The sequence below is a fragment of the Anopheles merus genome, chromosome X, assembly GCF_017562075.2.
Source record: "Anopheles merus strain MAF chromosome X, AmerM5.1, whole genome shotgun sequence".
Taxonomy (NCBI): domain Eukaryota; kingdom Metazoa; phylum Arthropoda; class Insecta; order Diptera; family Culicidae; genus Anopheles; species Anopheles merus.
In genome coordinates this window covers 15,367,383-15,394,542 of record NC_054081.1, presented here as the reverse complement: position 1 = coordinate 15,394,542, position 27,160 = coordinate 15,367,383, and the positions used below count along the sequence as shown (strand labels likewise).

The following is a 27,160-nucleotide window of genomic DNA, read 5'->3' as shown; positions in this document are numbered from 1 at the left end:
GCGCATTTCGGGCACATTAGAAGGGATCCCTGCAAAAGTGGACTCATTCCAATAGGGAAATTACTCACATTTCGCTGAATAATTTTTCATGTCATATATTCAGCTGGAGTATTTTAGGCCATTTTGAAATTGATGTAGAATGTTGCCCTCAGAATCGCAGAAAACATTCCACGAGCCACGATCTTTTTGTTCTTTTTTTAATTTTAATATTAGCTATTAGGAGGTTGAACTTCTTCAGCTCTTTGCTGATATTACTCATTGCGAGCACTTTAAGTTTCATTTCGGTTACTCATAGGAGATTAGTAAGGTACGGATTAGTTAGGTTTGGGAACAGTCAAACCATTTGGATGACAATTTGGAATAAACTTGAACTTGTACTTCAACGACAAGATCTGTGATGTTTGAGATAATAGTGACTAGATTGGGAACGTAGTTCCTATTCTTTCCAATTTCCAACAGGGAAAATCCAGCGACTTGGAACGATGAGCCATGCCTTAAATGAGACGAACAATCAACACAAGTCTATTCTGGAATGTCTGTTATCAATTCTGCCCCAATTAAAAACTTCGAAAATGGTTTCTGCAATCACGAGGCTCACCTGAGTGACAAGTTCAGTGAAATATTAATATATATATATATATATATATATATATATATATATATATATATATATATATATATATATATATATATATATATATATATATATATATATATATATATATATATTATTTTTTCCCTTTTTAATAGCTATCAAGCCTTGATTTCGTTTCGGATATAATTTCGAGCCGAACAAATGTTTACACCAGGCGTCGCACCAACTCTTCTAACCCTTTTGCTAGCTGAGGAAAACTACGTACATGACGTTTTGGTTTTGACTTGTTTTTTTATTGATTAATGATGATGTCTTAATGATTCTGTGTTGCTGCTGTCCCGTCATACTCTTATTAATCCGTTTACCATAAATACACCCACGCACACCGTACCCAAGCATTGCGAGACACACGCGTGCGTACTCCGACTGTCACAAGATTTGTTCATTGTTTTCATCCAAGTTGTCTTTTACTCTTCCCCGTTAGCAAATATAAATCTTCCATTCGTCCATTGCAGAATCCGACTGAGGAGTAGGCTCTATAGTGGAGTTATTGCACCAGTGGCACTTGTGTCACAGGCGGGCATGCGTGTGTCCCCTAGCGATAGTTCGGTGAGCGGGGGGTCGTTAAACGTTAAAGTTTGACGTTCGGTATCTCGCTGGTACATAGAAACACGTTTAGCAAAAAAAAATGGTTTTATCACTTCTCACATCCCTGCTCTTACTACCTTGCTGCTCCGCACATTGCTTTTCTGTTTTTTTTTCCATTCTGGACATGTTCACATTCTTCATTTGCTATAAACTAGCATTTCTTCACATATCTTTCTTTTTCGTTTAAACCTGATTGAAGCTTTTGGGATCGTTTATGTTTCTTTTCGCTTGTTCACAAAAAACACTTCACCCTTCCCTGTTGCAGGACGACTGTCCTCGCTTACAGATTTTGAGGGTAAGTATTAAATATATTCGAGTGTGTGTTGTGTGTGTGTATGTATATAATATATGTATAGCAATAGAGTTATAAAAAAAAACTAAATTTTCCTCGATACACGAGAATCCTCCTCCTTCTTCCCCGTTCGTGCTATACTCTGGGTTACTGCAGTGGTTCATTTTTAAGTTTCACTTTTTAAATAAATACAAAGGTTTGCTTACTTTTTCCTTCTTGCAATCGTATCCATACAAGGAGACACACACACACACACATTCACACCCACACAAATGCACAGTTTCTTGGGAAGATTGGTTCTTCGAGCTGCTTTCGAGCTGTTTTTGGAGCACTACATTCTACGGTTGGACTGAAGTAAGTGTCACAGCAGTGGGTTGCTTGCGTGGGTATGTGCGTGTGTGTATGCTGTTGGTCTCTCCCTGGCTGGTCGCATATAATACGTATCAATATACTACTAGGGCTAAATGAGTGTAAGGTGTGTATCGTTCGCTTCGGTTCCTCCCTGATTTCTGATGTTATCATCATGCCGTGCGATTGTGTTTTACTTACTACACCTGCTATAGTATATGTGTGCATGCGTGGGTGCCTATGCGTTTTATGTAGATAATAGAGATTTAATTGCATTTTACGCTGGCACACACACGCACGCGCACAAGCAAATGTTTGAATAAATATCGTAAATATCCGTAGCGCTTTCTGTCAAATAAGCTTCGACCGATGGCAGTGGAGGCTTGTCCTAAAACGGATCCGGCATCCTATCCAACCACACTACTGGCTCCCTTATTCTTCGTTGACTGAGGAAAGGAAGGGAGAAGCACTGCTACAATTGTATGTTATTTTTCTTTTTTTTTAACTCGGGACGGGATAGAAAGACAGAGAAGAAGAAAAAACACAAATCGACGACCTTCCCGATCAGATTTGGAAAGTCTGATGTCTGCTGAGTGTTGCTGCTGTTACGGCTATAGCTACTGGACCGATGCTGGCCTTTAGTATTCCCACTGGGTGGCCGTATCGTAACCGGTGTCGACGAGCTTGAACGTGCCATTCTTGGTGGCGCCCAGGTAGCGGCCATCGCTCGAGCGCAGACAGATGCGCGTCGGTTCGCGCAGCTCGATGAAGAACCCATCGCACGGTACGTCCGAGTCGGCCGCAATGCCTTCGCCATCCACACGCCAGTACTTGCCATTCTGACCTGCGAGTTTCACGAAGAGAAAGATAGAGAGAGAGAGCGTACGTATTAGTAAAAGAACGGTCACATGCTGGCAGTGGATCGCTGGCAGCCTTACCCTTGAAGTGTACGATGCCCTTCTGGGCCCGCTCGACCAGAATCGTCTCGTAGATGGCTTTGTTGCACTCGAGCTTGTTGCTGCCCGGCGCACGGTAGCCGACGAAGCCCTGCTCGCACTTGAGCACCAGAATCGGCCGGTTGATCAGATAGAAGTAGAACTTGGTCGTCTCCTCGATCGCCTCGGCCGTCGCGAACAAGTGGCCGGAGCGCTTGGTCGCCAGCAGCTTGCCGTTGTTGGCGCGGAACGACACCGACCCATCGCCGTGCCATTCGAGCTCGAACAGTGCGTCAGCCGAGCGGCGGTTGCCGGTCGCCTGGATGCCGCCGCCGGTCGACAGGCACCAGTAGCGGTCCTGCGTGGTGCGCAGCGCCCACCGGTGGGCGGACCAGTCGAACTCGAGTTGGAACGTTTCGTTCTCGCCGATCTCGTCCTGGTTGGCGGTCACGTCCACGCCCTGCTTCACCGACACGTACTTGCTGTTCAGTGCGGCGATGAAGGACGCCTGCGGCAGCGAGTCCTCCAGCGAGAACAGCTCGTCGCGCGTCACCGTCTGCGAGCGGGACTTCAGCACCGCCTTCGAGCCGATCGGCGACAGGTACAGGCCGTGCCGGTCGCGCAGCGCCAGATGGCCGCTGTGGTACTCGGCCGAGAACAGGCAGTCGTCGGTGCACTTGTTCTCCAGCTTGCCGTTCGAGTTGAGATACCTGGGAAAGGGCCAAGATTAACCGATTAGATAGGGAACATTGGAAGTCGGGCGATCGGCGCTCAACCCCGCCGTACACTTACTTGTTGTTGCACGTGTGCAGCGCATAGCGGCCGTCCTCGTCGGCACGGAACTCCAGCGTGAACAGCGTGTCCTCGCCCCACGGAATGTTGGCGTCGACGTGGATCTCGTCCTGCGTGTCGGACAGATGGGCGAAACGCTTGCGACCGACGGAGCGCAGATTAACCTACACAGCCAAATGGGGAAAAGGGAAGTCGTCAGCGTCGTTTGGCAGCGTCAGACACAGCGCTAGCGCTACAGTACACCCAACAGGCACCACAACATACCTGCGGCCGAGCGGCAAGATGGACGCTCCACAGCTCGCTCTTGCCCGGGGCCTTCGCCGTGCAGGTGAGCTTTTCCGGCGTGCCGCCGAGGAAGTAGCCGCGCTGCTCGTTCTTCAGCGCCCAGCGGCCCGAGTTGTCGTCGGTGATACTGATCTGGAAGCGGCTGCCCGCGTCACGCTCCTCCGACTCGCACAGCACGTTGCCGAACGTGTCCACCGACAGGTAGCGGCCCAGGTGCGACTTCAGATAGATGATGCCTGGAGTTTGGGGTGGTAAATTGGAGTTTGTAGGTGTGAGATACTTCGCCGTCCAGAGGTTTCGCTTCTTCCGCTTTCTCCAGACTTTGGTCCCTTCCCTTCCTTTCACCCGGGGCGCACCTATTGGAGCTAAGCCCAAAGCTTAAAGGCGCCGTGTGCGAGCGTTTGGCAAGCGGTGGAAATGTTTTTTGTCTGCTCGCACACGCAATCTGCGAACCGAAGCATCCACCAACCGGCCAGCCAACCGAATCATGATGGATGCACGCACACACACACACACACGCCCAGTGCCAAAGCGTGCCAATAAAGCAAAAGGCGCCGGAAACGAGCCGGCACGCACCGGTGCACGCGATCTTCCTCATCGCAAAAGCTCAGGCAAACGCACGTCCGTGGTGTACTAAAAAATTCAGCGCACCGAGGAGAAAACGCAAAGAAAATTGCCCGAATTGGAGAGGAGAAACATCGGCGGCCGATCTTCTGCACCCGAGCAAACACTCCAATCCGGCATCTCACGAAATGACAGTAATTTATGGGAAAATGAAATCGGTAGCCTCATCCACGCGTACGTACGTGTGCCTGTGCTCCCGTTTTTTGCTTCTACTTCTTTTTCCCCACCCCTGCCCAAGCCACAGATATTTGAGGGCGCATCAAAAAATCAATCGACCATCGTATCCTCTCAGACCCTCCCCAAAACCTGCCGATAACGGTAAGTAGTGGTAGAGCTGTGCGCCATTTTCTCCATCATCCCCGTGCAGCTCTTCCACAACAATCAAAAATCGCAGCTCTCCCTCCTCTTCGGAGTTATTAATTATGATACAATTATATGAAAGCGCTCAGAAGAAGCACACAGCAGAGGAGGGTGTACAGCGGACGAAGCTCATCCACTCGGAACCACTCGGGGATGTTATCTAAAGCCTAGTGCGCCCAACTTACTATCGCCGGTGGTGGACGGTTCCAGCGTCCACAGCTGCTTCTTCTTCAGGCTGGCCCCGTTCGCGTTCAGCTTGTAGCCGAACGTTTCGGCCGTCATGTATTTGTACTGGCCATTGATCAGTCCGATCGTCCACCAGCCCTTCTGCTGGTTCTGTAGCAGGATGTCGCCGTTTGTATTTATCTCGTAGCCGGAACCATTCATGGTGGCGACGGTCGGTTGGAGATACAGGGTGACTGCTTGGGAAGCTCGAGCCGAGCCCGCGGGTTTGCACGCAAAAGATGGTCCGGTGACGGTTCCGGGCACGACACACGCGATTCGCTGGTTCTGGAATTGGAAATGAAATGCAAGCAAACGGAAAGAACGATCAGTCAACTTCAACTAGCAGCACACGCGCGGTGTGTATCTCTTGTTCGGGAGGGAAGATCTTCGAATATCCAATATCCATCGGAGCTGCCAACATTGCGTCTGATGAGGACGGTTGGTGGACTCGTCGTGTAAGCGTGGACCTTGAATATCCATTAGCTGTACGCTACTGTGTGCCAGACTAGATATTTCCTTCCTTCCTTTCTGCTTAAAATCCCTCACAGCACTAACGCACAATGCCATTCTTTTCTACTTTTGTGTCTCGTGCCTGTTTAATTCCAATAGGACACTCGCCGTCCCGACTTCTTGGAGAGCGTCATCGGTAATGCACTGCACGTTCGGCCATCGTTGCCTGAATGGGTAGAAACTTCATAACAATCCATCACTTGATCATTCAAGTCATTCAAAACCATCACTCCCACACTGGTTGGAGGTCCCCATATTTAGATTAACTATTCCACACAGCACGTGCCGCCGTTCGCGGTGAGAATAACTGCCAACACACTTCTTGCCCGACCTTTCCCAACGAAGACGTTGGGCGAGAGCATGCCTAACGATCGCCGGAAGCAGGAGTCATCAACTCTTTACAAACACACACAAACATACACAGCTATACAAAAGCACTTAAAATCTGTGGGAGTTCCATCACTTCCGCCAAGCCGTGCAGCGGTACAGCGTGTTGATTGGAGTTGTAGGTGGACGAACTTTTCAGAAGTTGTTGGTGTGGTTGAGGACGACCGATTGGAAAGGACAAACCGTGGCAAAAGTGCATCCTTATAAAAAAAATGCACACACACACAACATATTCACCTTGAATTTACTAAACCGAAGATACCCCCAAAAACAGCTAACGCGAAACGAACACGTCGGACGGACGGCACACCAACTACCCTCAGCCTCGTGCGGACTTCAACTGCAGACTGTGGACCGGTGTGGACTACTGCGACGCACTGCTCAGCCAGGCCCGGACCCAGGGGCCCACCGAGCTGCAGCTGCTTTGGCTCAGTGCGTCCATCAGCTCCCCCACCACCAGCTTCGCTGCTCTCTCCTTCGCACCCGTGTGCGCTTTCTCTACTCGCGGTGCCCCTTCCCGTTCCATCGCTCTCTTTCGCCGTCCCGTTTCGCTTCGATTCGCAACCCGGCAGTCAGGGGAATACCCACGGCACAATCATCGGTTTTCGATTCTGTTTTTGTGTTTTTGTGCTTCGCTTACTTGTAGCCGGTGAGGGCGCAAGCGGCGAGAGCCTCCAAGCATTCGGGTTCTTAATGATGACCGACCGGACCACTGCCCGGGGAAGGCTTGGCGATTAGCGTGCTACACAGCAGCACTACACCCTCTCACCCATTCCAAAACCTCCACCCCGTCATGACTCATCGTTGGGAGGGGGGAGGGTGGTGGGGAGCGAAATAGAAAAAGAAAACAAAATTGCTTCGGCAAAATTCTCGCCACTTTGCCGCCCCGAAACCTTGGCAGCAATCGATGCATCCTCCCGTACATTGCCCGTTCGCCGCTTATCGCCAGTCCAGCTTACTTTCGGCGAGCTGCAGTTGTTCGTCGAAGCAGATGCGGAAAGCAGACTGATAAAGATGACGATGGCCGGTCGCTCCGGGCTTGGCGAAGGTTTTTCGTGATAAGGCTGTGACTATTGGCAATGTTCAACAGGCGCTGGCGTTATCCCCGGAGGTCTCGGTCACAGAGTAAACACACAAAGTCGCGTGCTGATTTCTGGAGGTTGCGTTGCCGTTTATCTAATGCAAATATTCCGCTTCGAATCGGTACACAAACTTCACGAAAACCAACAGAAGAGGGGACCCAGCTCAAGACCTCTGGGAGATATTCAGGAATATCTGTTGGTGGATTTTTCGTTTGTCTGTGGGTGTTGCGCTTGCCCTCGAGCCTTAACACAGGATGTGTCACGTACAAACACGCACGTCCCGTATGCCATCCATCATCGCTTCAGTCGCACCACTTCGTCCGGGCCGTCTGAAAAATGGTGAGCACGGGGTACGCCATATTTCCATAATGTTAATGCCGAATGCAGTGCGCGCGCACACACACAATAAGAAAAACGGCTTCCAGTTTGAGTCGGTGAGTCATACGCGCCACTTCGCACGTTCCTTTGGCCTTTTCCAACCGACCTAAGAACTGCATCCGGTGAAACTATTGCCATTGGATGTTTGTACATATATATTTAGATTCGTCGTGTTTTCCAGCGTCGTGTGTCGCATGCTCTGTGCATATGCGGGCCCTCCGCCCGCCAACATGCATCCAAACAACGCAACGGTGTTTAAAATTGAAATGCGCAAACAAAACGACCCAAAAAGGAAGTCGAAATGAATTTTAAAAAAACGCACGAGGCGTTGCGCGCGCTCCCTCAAGGTCAAGAGCAAATACGGAGCAGCAGCAGCAGTGTGTGTGTACTTTTTTGTCGTTACAGAATAAAAACCTTTATCGCTGTTGTGTGCCCTCTTAGCTATCGGGGCGCAGAACTCAACAGCAGAAGAGAGCACATACGCTGCCGGCTCTGTTCCAAATTTAAACCATTTCTTCGGGGAAGCAGCAACACCGAACCGGCCGCGAAGAATGCACAAGCGCCTCTTCACCGTTCACTGCGGGCCGGGTGAAACCTAACGGTGATCGGTACGGTGAAAGAGAGGTGATCTTTGTCTTGACTGACACGCACACGCACAGTGAAAGCGGGGCGAGAGAGTGTGTAGCCTTGGCGCAAATGAACAACAACACACCAAAAAAAAAACAGTCCAACGGGCTGGAAAAGTCGCGCATGCAACACGGTATGGTATCCTCCACGCGCGAAGAGACAGCAAGAGGGTCTTAGGGCCGAGGGCATTCCCCCAACGCGCTTCCCTCCTCCGCAACAGCTATTTTCAGCGCGAGTGATCGCAATCTTTCGCGCAATCATTCCCATCTCTTTGTGTTGCGCACTGCCGCAACATCGGTTTTTCGCGATCTCGAGACGCACATGTGTTTCACACCCCTCCCTCTCGCGCTGGTTGTTTCCTCGTGCTGCCCGACACCCACCATCATCCGTATCGCGGTACTTCATATTTTCGCTTCCACTTCGATCTGCCACTACAAAACGGACTACACTACTGCCCAGGCGGTGTTTTCCTTTTTTCCCCGGTTTGCTCTCCCCCCTTAGCTCGTGGATCATATCTCTCTTAACGACTTTCTTTTTCTTCTGCTTTTTTTCCTTCTTCTCCTGTGTGTGTATGTGTGCTCTTTACTAACGGGCGTTGCACTTTTTTTCATTGTGCCGGTACTTTTCTCCACTTTATGTGCAAATCGGGCCTAAAGTGAGTGAGTTTGTTTATGGTAGCGTTCACAATCAAGATGCAGACGCAGGGTCATGTAGGGAGTAAAAAACATGTATGTACACAGTAAACATCAGCATAGCAGTTTTTTTTTAATTTCCTTCAATAAGCAAACGCTTCAGAAATCTGAGCACAAACATAGAGGCAAAACTAACATATCGTAGTTAGAAAAAAAAACATTTTAAATAACACAAATGTTTGGCAAAGAGACGAACGACCAGTGCGCAATGACTGCTGCCCGACCACCACCAATCTGATTACGTCTTACGAAGCTCGGAAGATTGGGAGCAAGATTCGCAAAAGCATCCAACACAAAAAGAAGGAAAACCAAAGGAAGGAACCCAAGCAAAACGAAGGCACAATAAACAAATTCGAGCGAGTAAAATAATAGCAACAACAACCAACAAAAAAAAACAAAAACACCAAACAATCGAGAGAAAGAAAGAACAACGTTTGCGGCTAATTGACTCTCCATACACCCGGGGGCCGGACTAATGAACACCTCATTACGGGCAGCACCTTTCCAGGAGCAGGACAGGGGAACGGGAAGGAAAACAAAGGAGAGGAGAAAGGCCTGCGCGCTGACCAACAATGCGCACTCCGCTCATTGTGGGCTTCCCTGCTGCCCTCATCATGTGCAATCGGCGCAACCCCTTCTTTATGCTGAGCTAAATCTGCGCGCCGCGATCAATATATGCACCATACTCCCCTCCCAGGGTTGAAGATAACTTTAATCACACATACACACACACGCGCATTCATCAAAAATCTGCTTTTACAGCGAGGTGAAATGTGGATTGTAATGAAAAAGCGCTTGCAAGCGCCTATACTGTTTGTTTCCTTCTTTTTTCCGCTGCTCATTGCTCTTGACACTCGGTTGCCAATTAATCTACGACCTTACGGAACCAATGACGGGGTAGGCAGACCAGGGAGAGGAGGGAAGAGGAGGTTTTGGTGTGAAAAAGATGATGTACCACACTGCACCGTTACAGGCACAACCCCTCCCCCCTCTTTGTATACGGCTTTAAACCCTGAAGGATTTCTATTTTTTACTGCTGTCTTCGATTATCATCTTTGTGAGTTTATGGGCTGTATTTTCTACTTTTTATTTTTTTTTGTTTTTTTTTTTGCTAATGCAGTGTTACAATTCCGTTTTTATAGCACCTTGCATTCCACCTGTTGTTTCACTATCAGTTTTCACCCAAATTATTGCTGCGCAGTAAAACATCGCATTGGTGCAATACTACAAATTTGGTCCTTCGAGCCGGATTAACACTTCTTTTTGGCGATGTTTTTGCTTTTTTACGACCCCAAGCATTAGGGATGTTTTTTTTTTATTTTATTTTCTTCTCCTGCTGTCTCTATGCTTCTTCCCGTACTCATTAATCCACCACCTTATCCTCCCCTTTTCCTACTCGCCTGCTAATCTCTATCTCCTTCTTCGTTCGTCATCAATCATTAGAGCCACATTTTTTTTTTCATCGGTCATTCCAAGACGAACCGAAGACGGGGAGAAGACAGCGAGCGCAAATGGCCTCGTTTTTCTCTATTGCTTTTACTGTTGTAAAACTCCTCTTCTTCTTTTCTTCTCCTTTCCCGTTTTTATTTCGGCCGGTGTGATTATTTATTTACACTTAATTTTCCACTCGCCGGACCCAATATATACACGGACCGTGGTGCACCGTTGCCTAATTAGATGTAACTGTAACCGAAGCCAGGGAGAAAGAGAGCGAGAGAGAGACATACAGAGAGAGAAAGGCTTTCGCTTCGGGGCACAAAGGCTAGCGGCAGCACAGCTGAAAGAAATGGACAGAGCGCAGCAGTAAGCAACGAACCCTCCAAACCGAGTGCAAGAAAAAAAAAGCACGTACACTAACTGCACGCGAAGAAAAATTGGAAAATCCCTGCCAATTCGCCGGCTGCTCCCGTTCTTCCCTTTTCGTCATATAGCCCCGCAGGCTGTGTGTGTGTGTTTGTTGCAAACGGGGCCGAAACGGGATTTATTTGCAAAACGGTATCGAACAAACAGTGACCGAAAAATCGGACACCACACACCCATTCCACCCCTTTCTCCCAATCACACACACACATACACACATAAAGAAATTTGAATTGCATTTTGTGATTTCTTTTCCCTCTGCATACCGTTCAAATTTTCATCTATAATGCCGTTAAAATGGTGAATAAAATATGATGCCTGTTGGGGCCAGATGGCAACGGGGGAAAGGTGGGCAGGAAGGAAGCTAAAAACTGCACCATTTCTTCCACCACTTCCGCCTCAGAAATCATGCGGAAGAAGGTGGAGAGATATACATTCTTACGGTTATTATAATTTTCTTCACTGTATTTACGTGTGTGAGTTCTACACGTTCCACACCCAGGGAAAGGGTTAAATTGGCCACCGTACGCATTAGAAAGGAATGATTTCCTCCGCATCGGAATCTGTAAAATTGCATTACCTTTTGATTTGTGCTCCAACAAAAAAACACAAAAGCGCGCTTCCGATTGAGAATGGCGACGAGAGAGCCGCATAACATTTCCGGACAAAACTCGGCACTACTCCGATAAGCAGCGAAAAAGAAAACAAACGCCGACTTGCTTTATTGCATTCATCGGCCGCTAACGTGCCTAATGAGATGCAAGCCCGCTGCATGGGATAGTTCACAAGGTAAAGCGCATTCCACTCCAGCTGCATCATCTTCGTGCCTTTTTTCTCATTGCGAAGGCTGGCACTCTGCTGCCGGCACTCGTCATTCGAAATGTAATAAAAGTGTAAAAATAGAATGAGTCATGGCGAGCGGAAACATAAATGTGCCCGGGCAGTCGAGCGGGCGAGCCTAGCGGGAAGTAGTGCGGGAACAGCACACAGATGACTCAAAACCCTCCTGAGCGTGTGTGTATGTGTGTGTGCTAAAAGTGCAAATCGAGCTCGCCTCTCAACGTGTGCTCGGGGTTTTACGGCCCGCAAAAAAACCCTTACAACCCTGAAGCCCCTGTTCTGCCCCTGGATGAGTGATGGCACTGGATGGAAAAATGGAAAGAAAATAAAAATATTCACACACATACTCCCTCGATATGTTTTCTCCCAGGTCGTTCCGCGTTCCGGGGAAAATAAACCCAACCCCAACACACAACACATGCTCGGCAGACACACACTCATCTGCCCGAGAATGCAACAGTCGCTATGGCCATGGGTGCAAGGGCGTGAAAACCCCTCATGCCATCATCTGTGCAGCACATTGTTGTGTCCTCCCTGGGCATACGGTAACTAAAGGGATCAACATCCCACGTATCGAAGAGTGTAGCCTTTGTATGCATTTTCCAGACTCGCACACTTCACACACATTGGTGCGCAGGCGGCAGTGCGAGCAGGAGCATCAAAGAGAAACCCCCTACAAAACAGGGAGCATTGCGCAGTGGAAGTTTCCGCTGCTATAGACCATAGACAAACACAGACTCTGCGCAGTTTGGGAAAAGCCGGTCCCTAAAGGTAGACAAATAAATATGACTGCTTCCTCATGCTATTTCAGCGTTTCCTGTTGCAGTTGATAGCCTCAAGATACTGTCCTGAAATTCATGTGCTACATTAAATTCTATTCAAAAGAAGTTCAGGGAAATAATGTACACTGCTATGGGGAGGGAAACTGCTATACGCGTTTCTCAGTCTCTGGAAACTATTCGGAAAAAGTCATTTTTTCGAAACAACAGGATGACTTGCCCATTACTCAGACGTTGCTAGGATACAGCGGTGCCAGGGAGCCCGCAGGACGCGTTGACATGGCAATACACTTTCCCTTTCTCGTTTTATCGCCCTCGACGCGGTCGCTTCCTGCACGACTGCGCAGTGGAGAACGAACACTTCGGACGAGCTAGGAACCAGAGAGGTACATCAACCTCCCAGTGTCGGTAGTTTTTTCCCCTGAGCTGTACCACACCCAGATGACAGCAGCTCCGAACAAAACAGAAATCCTTAAAGCGACATTTCCTGACGACCGACTCAGATTGGGCGTTGGTCCAGGTTTTCTTGAGGTTAGCGCCGCGCCGCAAAAGAGACTTCTTCAGCCTTCCAACTGAACAACAAAAAACTACCGGCAAATGGAACAGAAGGTACTATCAGAATATCTCCCAGTTCCTCACCGGAGGTAATTCCCTAAAAATATACACCACACAACAATCAATAATGCATAGAGAGTTCAATAGCCGCGGCTCAATCTTTCTCTCGCAACATCGCTCTAGGGAAGGAAGCTTTTTTCTTTTTTTCTTCTTCTGATGGATCTTCTCGCCCACGCACTCTAAATCAGCCCGCTGGGTGAAGAAGGCGGCAGAGATCGAACGGGAGGAGTGGTTTGTTTTGTTTTCTTCTTTATTTATAGCCATCGTCGATCTATTGCCGATGGATTTAACCCCGTGTCGGAGCGATAGCAGGAGCGATTGATGCCCTGGAAGAGTCGAGGAGCTCGGGTCATTCGATTAATCGCTTCAGAGGGTCGTTTACCTATACACTCGGTTGCGCTTTCATCTTCTCCCAGCAGCTCGCTCATACACTATCTGGGGCGTCAACCCGACAGAACGATCTTCAACTGTCAGTATCAATCTCTATGTTATGTTTTTGTTACAACTCGGATTTGTTGAAGGGCATGGACTTTCAATTAGTTGCAGAGTGACATCTTGGAAATTGAATTTAATGTCCAGTTAATTGTTTTAGGCAACTATACAGTTTTAAAGAAGATGCATTGTGGTACATCGATGCTCCATAAAGGATCAAAGTCTAGAGCAGATATATTTCCAATGTAGTTGAACAGAAAGCTGCCTAGCGTACTCTTCTCAGTCTGGTTCATGTAGTTCCTATCCCAGGAATCGAGAAGTAAAAGTCCCCAGCGCCAGCAAGTACCGTTTTTCTCTGGAGTGACGTTAGATGCCAGAGATCGTGGATGACGGATCTCGCACCGTCATTCATCAGAGCGCTGGAGCTAGGCAGAGGAATTGAGCCAAAGAGAGCGAGAGAGAGAGAGAGCTCGACGGCACACGCAATCGTACGCGCCGCACCAGAGGTACGCAGAGAAACTAACTGTACCCGTAGCGCAATTGCCCAGAGCCGGTGGTGTTTGTGTTACGCTTCTGCGATTACGCTTCAGACCACCACTTCGCCATCATCATATGCCCGTGAAACGAGATGTACTCCACCGCTCGCCGAGCCCCGGGGGATCAGATCATTGGCCGATCCACATTGCAGACGGTTCGCTTCTTTCCTCCACTTCATTCCACCACTGTTCAAGCCACATCGGCCGGCTTCTTGCAGAGCAAGTTGACCATGACCGTGAGGAGCAGAGCGAGCGAAAAGGAAGGCTGGCAGACGCGGGCGGAGGAGGCAGTGCGCGTTTTGTACCGCGACGTCTCGAAAGCCCATTGTTGTGCGCTACCTCCAAAACACGTTGATTATTATCGCACGCAATGGAAGCAAAAAGCCCCCCCCCCGCCCCCTTCGGCTGGGCAGAGCACTCAACCCAAGCCGCTAAACGTGACGTGCGGTTAAGCACACACAATTGGTTGACACAATACAGCGCGTTGCACTAACGAGGTAGTGGTTAGCGATAGTAGGTGATTCAAGATTCAAGATGTGCAATCTGCATGCCAAATTGCACTCCTGCCCCTAGCTCCTCGTAGCGCTGTTTTATTAACTCCTTCTGCACACGGGATTTCACACAACCTTCTTATTTAGGAATAGACGACGAACGCGCAGAGATCGCAGAAAGGGAGAAACCGAGCGAGAGATTCTTACAGACCATGCCATCGCCATGTTGGCTTGCCTCACAATACGACAAGAGCAAGTCGCAAGGCCCAGATTTCCCTCCCGAGTTTACAACAAATATAACACAGCAGACGGAGTCTCTCCCCACTCCAACCTCTACCTTTTACCAAACACGCGCTCAAGTAAGCTTTTTCTCAAAACGCACTCACACACACAATATTCCCGCGCCCCATCCAGCGTGTCTGGGTGCATTGGTGCTGCACATGTGCATTGCGTGCATGCCTTTAATAATCCCCCGCACCTACTCTCTCCTGAGGGGTGGGGTCTAAGAGGGGGGGGGGGGGGGCTTTTTGAGGAATAAGGGCAAAAGGAAAGGTGTAGGAAATTGGTCCGCCTGGGACTGACGAACGCTCAAGATAGTTAAGTAGCACCCTCTCACGGCCTCCCATGCGCAGCCACTTAATCAAGACCCTAATATAACACACTGCGTGGAGCTGCTGCGTGGAGGAACAGGCCTATTTGTGGCAAGGAGGGAGAAAATTGTAAGAAAAACATGAATAAAGCACCCATCCATCGCTCCCTGGCTCCAGGTGAAAATCTCATCCAAAGTCCACACGCGCCTTCCCGGGCCGGGCGAGACGCGTTCAAAAAATCCATCATCACAGCGGCGAAGGCCCAGCTTTCCAATATCCAAGTCCGAACCTCAGCCCCTCTCCCCTCTCCTCCAAAGCAGTAGGCTCTCCCCTTGCGTGTGCGTGTTGAGATAAGCGAAAGATGCTATCGATTGCACTGATTGTGGACTGGCGAGTTTTGCTCTGCTCCGGTTGTAAGTGAGGTTAGGCTGCATTACACCACACGCGGATCGGATAATTATGGCAGCGCACGGCCCTGCCGAGTTCGCATGATATCATACACCCGGATCCAGGGCGTTGTGTCATTCCAGGCATCGCGAACACACACAAACACGTTCCAAGATGCCACACAGCAGCTCCCGCGCATCCTCGGAGTTGTTGCAGTTGTGCTTCCAAAAGCACTTTACGTTACGGGCGAGCTCTACTATCCATCACGAGTTGGGCCTGGAGTCCGGCCGCGTTTGGACACACCAGACTGATGGAAACTTACAGCCATAAAATAGGTCGCTCCAGAAGCCGAAGGACCGGTGTGACACCTGCTCCAGCAACAGCAACTCCCTCCGCAACTCGTTTGTTGTGAGCGTTCAGGTGCGACACATTGCCAATAACTTTGGCAGCGCACGGAAACAACAAACCGTTCAAAGATACACGAAGAATTAGAGGAGCTGGACCTGTTCTACCATCCACTTCTCTTAAATCGTAACGATCCGTAACCAATAGCAGCAATCTTCTATTTCCCAAGTACATTACTTACTCTCTCTCCCTCTCTCTTTCTATACCTGTCTTTGCTTCCAAGATCTCCCAATAGCAACAACAGAAACGCACATGTCGATCGATGACTCTCTACAGCGCGCGTGTGCCGCACCGCACGAACCGGATATGCGCTCACTTGCTCCGGATTGGAAAATACATATTAATTCGCAGCAATCAACAGCAAGTACGGGAGGGAATGGGCGCAAGAAGCAGCAGCAGAAAGGCATGGGATAGTTTATGGAGCCTCTCGTCTGAACGCACCGCCGCAAACCCGCACCGGCAATATCACCTTTTTTTTTTCGGGTGCCCCCCAACATGACCACATTTTAATTTTTTGTGTTACAAACCAACCAAGCGGACATAAAATAGATAGTGTAAAGCATGTGTGTGTGTGTGTGTGTCTGTGCATTAATAATCTGTCTCAAGATCAATATAAATCCCCATTTTCTATAGCGTTGTGAGAGTAATGGGGGAGAGCGGTTAAAAAGACACCGGTAAGACAGCCGAAGCAAACCGGAACAACCGGAGCTGAAAGCCCGAATCAAACGCCGTCCACCAACTTCGTCGGTGGGGAATTGGATATCCGAAAATAAAAATAAAAAGTTGGAAAGAAAACCCAAACCTTCAAAGTCGATGACATCCCAGGCGAACTTTGTAAAGCGCAACGACTGCTGCTGCCAGAGAGGGGGGACGAATTTTTGGAAAGTCATGTCTGCGGATCTCCCGAGTTTCGGAATGGATTTCCTCTTCAAACTGTGCGCAAAACAACAACAAAAACTGTCGGGCACACACCGAACCTCCAAACATTTCCAAGTGTCCGTGTCAGACGTTCCCCTGGGGCTACCCTAGCATGTTCGTACAATATGGGTGCATTAAATGTTTTTTTTTTTCTTTCTTTTGCTTGCCATCCAACTTCCTTCTACACTGGCCAAACATTAGGCCCAAATGGAGCTGCGTAGGATAATCGGTTTTCGTGCTGGCTTTCAAAATTTACCGAGAACTCCTCTCGTTCGGGCAACCGTGGAACGGTAGAAATTCGAAACGCATATTGAAGTTATTACTACATCGCCGCGCGTGCATTTCCCAAGGTTCCGGCGGGGCACAGGATCTGTGGCCCTCAGTTCTTCAAGGTCCAAAAGATCTCGAGGTATTGCGGGAAGATATGCGGAGGAAAAGCGAAATATCACATCAGGCTCTATCTCTTTCTCTCCATTTTACTTCACCGATGTCTAACGAGTTCTCAGTGTATTTTTTTATTTTTTATTTGGGAGTCAGCCGCGGAAGAAGCCGGATAATTGGGCAACCGAACACCATTGGGCAGGCAGGCACTGCTCAGCGCCATCAACAGGCGTGGCAGCTACAAATTCCCGAATGTACCGGTCCGGCGGAGTGAAAGACCCCGGACAAGAGCGAATAGTGGAAAAAACGTGTATACCACCACCAGCACCAACCGTGCATAATTATCCTTTTCGTGCCAGGTGGTACGTTGGGGGCATCGTACAGGAATTCCGTTGCATTAGAGCGCCCGAAGCAACCAGCATCCCGTCTGCCATTAAGGCTACTCGGACAGCTCAAGGCGAGTGTGGATGTGAGTTTGAATCGTGTGTTAGCACTATCGAGAGCGAGGACTTTGGAGCATGAAGAGGTTTGGTCTATTGTTTTGCGACTCAACAGAACAGAGGCGATAGATTCTAGGCTACATGCCGACCTGACTTCCTGCTTTCAGTCACTGTCACCTGCTCAGGAAAGTGACAGCGTCTCGGAAGTGTCTACAAAGCAAAATGCTACCAGAAATTTGAACCGCAACAAACAGCAAGTGATTTCGACTTCACCGGTCAAAGTGTGACATCGTGCAAACACCTGTCTTCATCTGATCGGCTATTCGCCCCCACTGTTGCGGTTCTTTCCATGGCTGTCCAATAACAAAGGCTGTCGAAAATTGAGATAATATCGAATTCAATTAACCTCTCCTGCCGCATTTCTTCAGGATATCGCCTTCCGGCTGTCAACTTCTTCGCAGTCACCAGGGTCCGGAGTCGAACGGAACCGTGTGCCGTTCGGGTAATCCCGGCACCGACACCAATGCGCGGCTAATGGTTCGTGAAACCGTTTTCCTTTGCCGCTCAGTTTCCGCGCATTAGTTCGCCGGAGGGGGGCACAAATCCCTGGGCAGGCGGTGGGCGGGCTAATGTTTCCGCCGCGCCTGCTGCTGCCTCCGGTGGTGTGACGTACATCGAAGAGCACATTTTTTGCACATTCTTTTCCACAACCCTTCCCATATTCTCCGAGCAAAACTAATTGGCGTAAGAAGGCCCACACAGCACCGTAGAGAGGTTGTTTTAGGTTTATTTGCTTATTTTTATTTTTTATTTTTTGGATCCGCGGGCGCTTTCTCGATGCAAATATTGTTCTAGAACCGAGCCACATATGCTTCTGCCGGGCCTTATTATCCACAGCCTCCGTTTGTTGTACTTCGCCGGTAGGGGGACGGGGACGGAGAAGACTCTTTAAGGAGCAGGGGCCGAACGCGCGCGCGCGCTCTCTCAGGCTACATAGAAAAACATGTTTCGCTTATCGGCCTGCGCCGCTGCTGGCGCATTTGTTTGTCCGAGCATTTTTTTGTTCGTTGCTTTGCTGTGTTATGTTTCTTTTTGCTGTTGCTTTCGCTGCCCTCGTTTGCAACCGTTTTTTTGTCTACGCGCTTCTCTGGGAGAGTTCGACGGAAAGATTCGTATTGCTGGATCAACATCAAAGAAAAAAAAGGGCAACACACCAAACGGAGCTCAAAAGTGGAAAAGTAAAAGAAAAAATAGCGGCGCTTCTACCGAGAAGCAGCCAGGCAGCATGTTTTGAGTGAGATTTTTTGCTTTCTTTTTCTTTAAACCCTTATTATTATTTTGTTTTTGCTTCCTACGTTAACCACCGACCAGGATATGCAAGAGAAATCCCCTGCAGCGAAACAAATACCATATGCAGGAGGGTAGGGAAGGCAGGGAAACCGTCGGATGGATTCGGACTGAAATCCATGGCCACGTGTTTACGGAGCACGTGGTGCAACACACAACCAATAAAAAGTCGGAATAAATAACATGACATTCGCAGATAAATGATGTTGTTAAAAACATTCAAACATTCATAACAAAAAGAAAAAAAACCAAAACAAAAAATCACCCCCAATAAACGAACGATCGCAATCTTCCGGTTTTCTGAAAGCACCAAAAAAAAGGAAGACAAGTTTGCGAACGTGATAATGGAAAGGGTATGCGAAAAACCACAGAAGCGTGTGCTTGAGCTGCGATGAAGAATAATTAGCGAGCGAATAGCATGCGAGCAACGGCAAGAAAGGAACGAACGAAGCTCACCCGCAAGAAGAAAACGGCAGCACAGTTGAACGCATTAAACGACTCGCAGAATCTAAGGACGGGATGAGTCACAAGCAGAAAAGGTAGTTGCATTGACATCGACTCATTCTCGTCGAGCGACAAAGCAGTTCGTCGCTCACGCCACTCGATTCGACGTTAGACCGTGGTGACGGGGTAGCCACTCACTACCGCGCAATGCCGCTCACACAGATGAAAGATATTGCATTTTGAATTATTATTATTATTATTATTTCGTACTTAAAATGCAAACGTACACTTCAATGAGATACCTTTCCTGTTTGAAAAGAGATAAAAAAAAACACACACACAAAACGGTGTGTTTATGCCTTCTCTTGGGAGTGTAGCAGCGAATGACTGAGATCAATCCCCCCTTGAGGCTTCACTCATTTCGGGGCTTTTCATTTGCTCAATTTGGCAGTTGAAAAATCGAACGCGCAGGTTAGGCAGCGAAACCTTCGAAACATTGCCGATTATTGCCGTTTTTTCGCAAATTGCACAACCGTATACTTGTGTGTGTGTGATGGTGTATAAGTTTTGGGAAAATTCACTTCCTCCTGGGGTTGATTTTAGCACATGCGGCAGAGGGGCGTGTGTTCTTGCTTCTCTTTCTCTCTTTCTTTTCCTTTTTTCTATTTTTGTTTTCCTTTTTTTTTGTAAAACATCCTTCCGTTTCGAACCTCAAAATCCATTTCCATTCTTTACGCTGCTGCTGCTGCTCCGCCGTTACGCTTTAATGCCGCACGGATGCGCAATGGCCCGGCGGCAGCACCGAGCCCGCGCGGGAGGAAACGCGAAGCACACACACGCGCACACACGCACAAAGAAAAGGTTCGTTGCACGCGCTGCTGCTTCCCTTTGCGCAGTCACGGTGGTGCGATACCCGCCTTCCGTTCGCTTCCACCTTTGCAGACACACCTTTCGGAAGAATTTTCAAGTTCGGTGTGTGTGTGCCAAACCATTCCCGGGGCCTTTCCCTTTGTTCGGTTAATCAAATCACCCGTATACCGTGGTTCGGCAAGGGCAAGGGCCGCACGGCGCAATGCACGGACACACCGAACAGGGAAATAAGCTACTCGAATCGGTCCAAAGACTTATGATTTATTCCTGTTTTGTTTCCCTGTATTTTTTTCACGCTACCGCCAAGGGTGTGTGCTAGGACATCACCGGCTCGGGAATGACGTGTCCGGGGAGAGGTATTTTATGTTTTGGCTGGACAACACTGGAATACACCACACATGGGAGGAATATGATATGCTAGCGCATTCAAACGTGGCAACGTTTGTGGGCCACAGAAAAGCCTTAAATTGTGTTGTGGAACGCCAAAATAACCGTTTATTGGAAAGAATTTGTAGGGGGACAAAAATTAAACTCGTTCGAAGCAAGAAACAGTTCCATTTAGCTACATGCAAAGGGTGTCTGGAAATGTCCTGCTCATCAGTACCTGTGCTGAGGCTCAATTTACATTTCCACTTCCGTAGAATTGTTTCTAGAAGTTTCTCAAAACGTTTCCCGAAACAAGGACCGCCGTAACGATCGGCAAAAGGAGATAAAAAAAACCCATAAAGCGGACCCAGGATAACACACACCCACCCTTCCCTTTCGCCGTTAGACACACAAACACAGACATGCATACTGACAGACGCACAAAAACGGACAAGCGCTTACGCACTGAGAAAATGTCCCTGCCCAACAAACATGCGCAGACAGAATGAAGCCATCACAGGACGAGGGCAACGAGCCAAGCAAAAAAAAAAAAGGCATTGCCACTTTTGCACCGGTACAACACACCGGCCGGTCTCGGCGACCCGTCTGCATTGTTTTGCGAACGAAGGAAAATTGGAATTATGGCGATTTTTTTGTGTGTGTCTTGTTTCCCCCTTTTTTAACAATCATTACAAACTATTGCCTACCGCGGAAGGACGCTGCTGCTGGTGCCGCTGGGTGCGCGCGTGTGTTGGTGGGCTGTCGTGAGTTGTTGGTGGACGTGGAGTAGTGCGTAGAGCGGGTACAGGAAGTTGCTAGTAGTCTTGGAGGGAGGCTGCGGTGCCTGGCGATTGCAACGCTTTTCTCACACACGGTCTGAAACGGTATCTTGTGTGCACTTGTTTTCTTTCGATGGCTGGCGCGAGGATTGAGGGCAGATTGAGTTGGTTTGGGCAAGATTTACCGAGAGGACACCACTGCGAGCGAGAAAAAGGGGGATGGTTGCGGTTAAACTTTTGTTTTGGTTTGTTGTTTTTTTTTCCTATGACGACACTTTCGCGGCAACACCGAGACACTAACGCAACAACATCAACAACAACAACAAAAAACCGGGGATATTCACTGTTTCGCTGGCGCTGGCGAGAGTTTGTTTCACCTGGACGACGACCGCACGACGCCTTGAGGTTTTTTGATATTGGGTTTGATTGAATATCACCACACCGGGTCCCGTTCGCTGCAGCAGGGACCGAAACAGACACGACAGAGGGGCGGATGGGTAGGATGGGGGTGGGGTTGAGATCTGGCAACAACACACCGAGCGAGGGTGGCACGGGGGGAAACGAGTGGCCGTTTGGCGTTTGCTTCGACTCGAAAGGCTGCACACGGAGAAAGGAGCTGACCGGAGCGTACCACTTGGCTGACGGAGCACAAATGAAGTTGGTCGGCGAGCCGCTTACACAGTTATTAGTAACGGGGCGCATCGGCCGACACGCACCACACCACCACTACACCGCGGGCTTGTCGCACGCGCACACCAACACACGCGTAACCACCCGCAACGCGCGGTGCAGCAGAGAGAGTGAGAGAGACCGGCAAAACGAGAGAAAGAGCGAGCGAGAGAAAGAAAGCGCAAGCGAGCGAGAGAGAGAGAGAGAGAGAGAGAGAGAAAGAGAGAGAGAGAGAGAGAGAGAAAGAGAAAGAGTCGCTCGACATTCTCCCGAAATTGAACGCAACCGGCAGCAGCAACGCTGCGGAGGATGCTGTGCGGCGGCAGGCAGGCGGGAAGCCTGGAAAACGTGCCGTGAGCCGCAAGAAATGGAAATCCCTTTTTGGGAAGGGAAGTGTGCAGGTTTGCAGCCCAGTGCTGGTCTTCGCTGCAAACCGGAGAAAAGCGCGACAGAGATGGAACGACCCTGGACGCCGCCCGACAGCTTCCCCGGTGGAAGAGGGACGGGGCAAGCGTTTTGCTGCAAAAGCTCCAACCAAACCGCGCGCGGTGAGCAATGTGAATGTGAGCGTTTCCTCTCACCGATCGGATTGATTCGTTAATGCAGGGTTAGTTTCTACGTTGATTCGGTTTCCTTGTTCCCTTTTTGCCCAATAGATTTAAGCAGTCCATTAGGAAAATCACTGTTATGTTGAACTATAATTGATGCATTTAGCTCACATCAGTGCAGTTTTGCGGTTTGCAGCAAACGAAATAGTTTATGTGTATCTTTATAACTAACAATTAGTCAAAAGCTTCGACGAATGATAAACTAGTTGCCGCTAAGTTTAGGCTCTAGGGCATGTACTTTTGACAGTTCGCATCAATGTTTGCCTCTAACGTACCTATTTTTGTCTGTAAGTAAAAAAAAAACAAATTGTGTCTTGAAGGAATCATGATAAATGTTAAGGTCCTATTTGATTTGACATTGACCACTGTTATTTGACGTCACAAAAATACTCTCGAAAAAAATTTGAATTTGAAAAAATAATACAGTTAAATACCGTTCTGAATCAAATTACGGACAGCTTTACACTCCGTACACTCGGCATGTTTTATTCATACTTATTTCTTCATAGTTCATCGCTGGCCATGCCATGATTTTTTAGATGATTGCCCTGATGTGCAAGAATCGGTTAAAAAGGTGTCTGACCACTAATAGGCCCTGCTGCGATGGTAAATAAATATTTTCTATAGGTCAGATCACCACCGGAGACACTCTGAGTATGTTTGCTAAAAACCGACGCCAGTGTAATTTTGTCTATAATTCTTAATTATCGCGTCCACGTGAATTGAAGTACATCGGAATTCATTGTAGAAGTAGTTATCATCATGATAACAACACTGGTTTAGCATATGGTACTCTGAATTTTATTAAAACACGTATTTAATACTGTCATTTAATACTAGGAGGACACCGACATTCAGAATCAAGTGTCCAGACCTTAAAAAAAAGTGGAAAACTAATTGCTGTATGTATATGGATTTCCAAAATTTTACCGACATTTTGAGGCTCTCCGAAATTTGAATCAAAACGTCTGAAATATGAAACATGAAGTCAAAACTGTCCGGAATGTTAATCAAAATATTCCTGTAATTTCATGAGTTTTTACAATGTTTTGAGTAAAATTGTCGGAAATCTTTTTTTTTTCATTTTAGAAGTTTTGCTCGCGTAAAGTGAGTTATACAGAGGCTTGACCGGTAAAAAATGAATCAGTAGGAAAATACTAAATGCCAAAATGCCTTAAATGTCTTCAATTAGAAGCGATACGGTACATTTTACAGCCATTGTTTACACCTGAAAACACGAGCCAACTTTTTTTAACCATCTAATCTTAAATTAACTTAAATCTAATCTTTTTCGGAACAAACAGTTTCAGACATTACGTTAAAATTGGTAAATAAAGCGATTGACGTACAGTCTTACAGATTTAGAGGCAAAAATCGATGCGCACTGTCAAAAGTGTGTGCTTTGGAGACAAAAATAGGTGAGTTAAGGCCATTTAGTGGCAATGACTGTAAAAAAAGGAAATTAAGCTGGCTATGGAGTACAATAATGCCAAGAGCCAACGTGCTAATCACATAAAAGAAAACATTACAAAAACGGATTTCAAAATCCATCGACCATACCGGACATTACAGCTATGTGTCAACCTTGCCAGGGAAAGGAAAATAACAGATATTGTGCTTGTGCGCATTTCCTCGTCCATCTCGTCCAGCACAGGCACAAGCAAGCGTAAAGTCAGGGCATCTTTTTATTTTATTTTATTGGCACCCCTGTGTTGGCGAGGTCTATGAGCAGCTCGGATTGAAGGAGTGCGCTGTGCGGTCGGGACTGCCCGGAAGGTATGATTAAAAAAATAATCAGCTGCAATCACCCACCAGCACTCGCTCAACCGCGACACGGAAGTCGGATGCGGCAAGATCGATTGATTCGATACAGGATCTCCCGCACTTCTCCCCCCCCCCCTCCCCTCAAATGGAGGAGAGAGAGAGAGAGAGAGAGAGAGAGAGAGAGAGAGAGAGAGAGAGAAATAGCTGTACGGGTGAACGAAACCGCGAAGCGAAGGTGAACTGAGCATTCGAAAGATGTTGCGAATAGATGAAAAAGAAGGCAAAAGAGAGCGAATGAGTTTGACTTGCGATAGTATGGCGGTGGAAATTTTGGGGAAAAACTGTTCAACCTTCTTCTTCCTATGCGCGTGCCGAACGGAAAATGCAAATGCATCGTGCTTGCCTTGCAGCGCTTGACCAGAGTGAAACGAAAAGGAAAAAGGGTTACCATTTGAAAGCTCATGAAATTTTATGGCTCTTCGATACTATTCCGATAATTTCGGAGAAACGTCACCCGTACATGGTGGAAAGCGTTCCCTTCATCCGTCCGCCCCCGTTGGAGTACTCTTGTGGAGCTACGTTCGGCAGATGATAAATCATTTTTCACCATTTTATTTGTTGCTTTGTTTTCTAGGGCAAAAACGCAAACTTTTAGCTTCGGCAGGCACACATTGCGTTTTACTTGTTTTTGTTTTTTTTTCATCATCAGTAGTATAGTGATCACATGAAACCGCAATGGGTGTCTCTAGCGAGGGAACTCGCTTTCACGCCTCGGCTAAACAAGATACGGTTTGAGGGGGTATACGGAGTTCGGGGTCGAAAAAGGGAAGCGTCAAAATTGCGATCGCCAAGCACGCCAGCACCACCGCCCGTAACGGGTGATAAAACCTACTCGTCCATTTAGCCAACCGACTCCGGGCTTTTGGGTCCGTGTGCTGTCCACATTCCAGGGCATTGTTTTCCGGAGCGCAACGAAACGCCTTGATAAATCATCCTCACGGTTGTGGAACGTGCGCGAGCGGGGCCTTTTGCCGAAACGACCAATCGTCCGGCCCGGGAAGAAGCAGTATAAGCAGAAGCATCAATCCAGGCATTAGCCATGCGAACAGAACGACACACGTACACACCGGTGCAATGTGGAACCAAAATCGACCGTCTGACGATGGCCACTGGATGTGGTTTACCCCGGGAAGTGGAGAAAGAATGAATGAGAGAGGCCTGGTACACTACTATATGTTTTGATTTGATGACTTTCTTTGGTCCTGTTTCCCGTTATCATCAGCTGCTGGCAGCATCCCCTGCCCCACGATGCACGACCATTATCATACATTGACAGCTGTAGTCAGTGTTGTACCGTGGGGTAAATAACTTTTAACGCAGTATTTATTTTTTGAGTTTTTTTTTGGGTTTTTATTTTTATCGTTTTTACCCACCATTTTTGTCACTTTTTTCAAAATCTTTCTGGAAATATTATATAAAACAAACTTGTCCATATAGTTATAGTTAAGGCAAACACATGATCTCTCTACCGAAAAAATTAATAACCTTTATTATTTTTCTAACGAGATTGTGATTCAACACATTTAATTTCTTTTCGACAAATTCGTACAATCAGAGCTTGGTCCTTACACAATTCATTCAATGTTGTGTTCAAAAGAGCGATCTTATTATTGATAAAATTTTCTACATATTCAATTATAAAAAGTGAATACATTTTCTTCAAATTTAAGACTCTAAGGATTTAATAAATTCTTAGAAAGCATGTCTCATTAATAAGTTGAAAATGCAATCAATCAAAGCGTTGTGCCCTGTACATTTGTACCATACAAATTAGATCTAGCAGATCAAGTTACGCAACTAATTTAATAAAAATGGACTCGAACAAATTTATACATGATACGACCATCAAAAAGGGAATTGACAACTGTGCCAAAGAACTTCAAGCAAGTTTTACTGGATGCAAAACAAAATGCGTTACAGATTATCAACTGCTCGAGCAGGACAATTGACGTGTTTGTAGTGCAATTGAGATTTAAGCAAGTATTTTTTCTCCTAATGTTGTAATAGATGATGCTTCACTATTCAAGTAGTATTGCTGCAACCTTTTTCGATCAGTCTCATTTCATAAATCCTCTTGAAAGGCCAGAAATGTTTCTCTACATGGTGTAATGATGAACTTTCACAATTTTAAAATAATACATTTATGCTGACGTTATCCAAGAATGGTCATACAGGTGCTTTAACGCTTTATGTTAGACGTTGTAGCACTGATGTTTTGGATGCTCTACATTTAAAATACCTTTTACTGGGATCATTAACGCGTCGTGTTTCCATGCTCGTTATAGTGTCCACTTTTACTGCAAATTTCCTTTGGATACCGTACATCCAACAGGCAAAAACTGACATTAACTGTTGTGTCATTGAAAAAATCCAAGTTACCCAACAAAAACCGTGTAAATAACCCGTGATTTTTTCCCGAAATAGAAAATAGTCGATTTGGTACATCCCTGACTGTAATCATAAAGCCTGTACGGGGTACGATGCGGCTGGTGCTTTCTCAATCATTTTGATTGTTTTGATTTTTCCGTTGACAGGCATCTGCCCTCTCCCTTCTTTCTCTCTTTCTATTCCTACTGCTTAAATAAGAGGCGAGGTAAATTTGTGCAAAGTTGCTAATTTTATATTGTTTCTTTCTTTTTTATTGCCCTCCATCACACGCTCCTGGTGTAGGAGGGGGATGGGGCACATGTCCGGGGTGTCGAGTTGATTTAGCTTCATTTCAAAGCCATATTTTGAGCTGATGAGTGATTTCCCTGTTGTTATTTTATTGCTTTTGTTTATTGCTTTCTTTTCTTTTTT

General features: G+C 47.4%; 1 protein-coding gene across 2 annotated transcripts; it reads right to left on the bottom strand.

Moving 5' to 3' along the window:
* Positions 1-866: 866 nt before the first annotated feature.
* LOC121591017 (protein singed) lies at positions 867-21,284 on the bottom strand. Of its 2 annotated transcripts, none has more exons than XM_041911318.1 (6): positions 21,189-21,284; positions 5,065-5,389; positions 3,875-4,131; positions 3,611-3,774; positions 2,822-3,528; positions 867-2,727 (listed from the first exon to the last, which is right to left on the bottom strand). In XM_041911318.1, exons 2-6 carry the CDS (start codon positions 5,264-5,266, stop codon positions 2,522-2,524), a joined length of 1,536 nt encoding a protein of 511 aa, XP_041767252.1. In that variant the 5' UTR covers positions 5,267-5,389; positions 21,189-21,284; the 3' UTR covers positions 867-2,521. The 2 variants fall into 2 exon arrangements, with proteins under 2 accessions (XP_041767252.1, XP_041767262.1); XM_041911328.1 differs by lacking the exon at positions 21,189-21,284 and adding an exon at positions 6,239-6,336.
* Positions 21,285-27,160: the final 5,876 nt, after the last annotated feature.

What these genes read in the sequence shown, in the direction of transcription:
- LOC121591017 (XM_041911318.1), bottom strand. Translation starts at nt 5,266, where the DNA reads ATGAATGGTTCCGGCTACGAGATAAATACAAACGGCGACATCCTGCTA. An exon ending in CTGCACACGTGCAACAACAA is followed by an intron (nt 3,529 to 3,610) that starts GTAAGTGTACGG and finishes GCCCTTTCCCAG; the next exon opens with GTATCTCAACTCGAACGGCA. An exon ending in GGGCATCGTACACTTCAAGG is followed by an intron (nt 2,728 to 2,821) that starts GTAAGGCTGCCA and finishes TGAAACTCGCAG; the next exon opens with GTCAGAATGGCAAGTACTGG.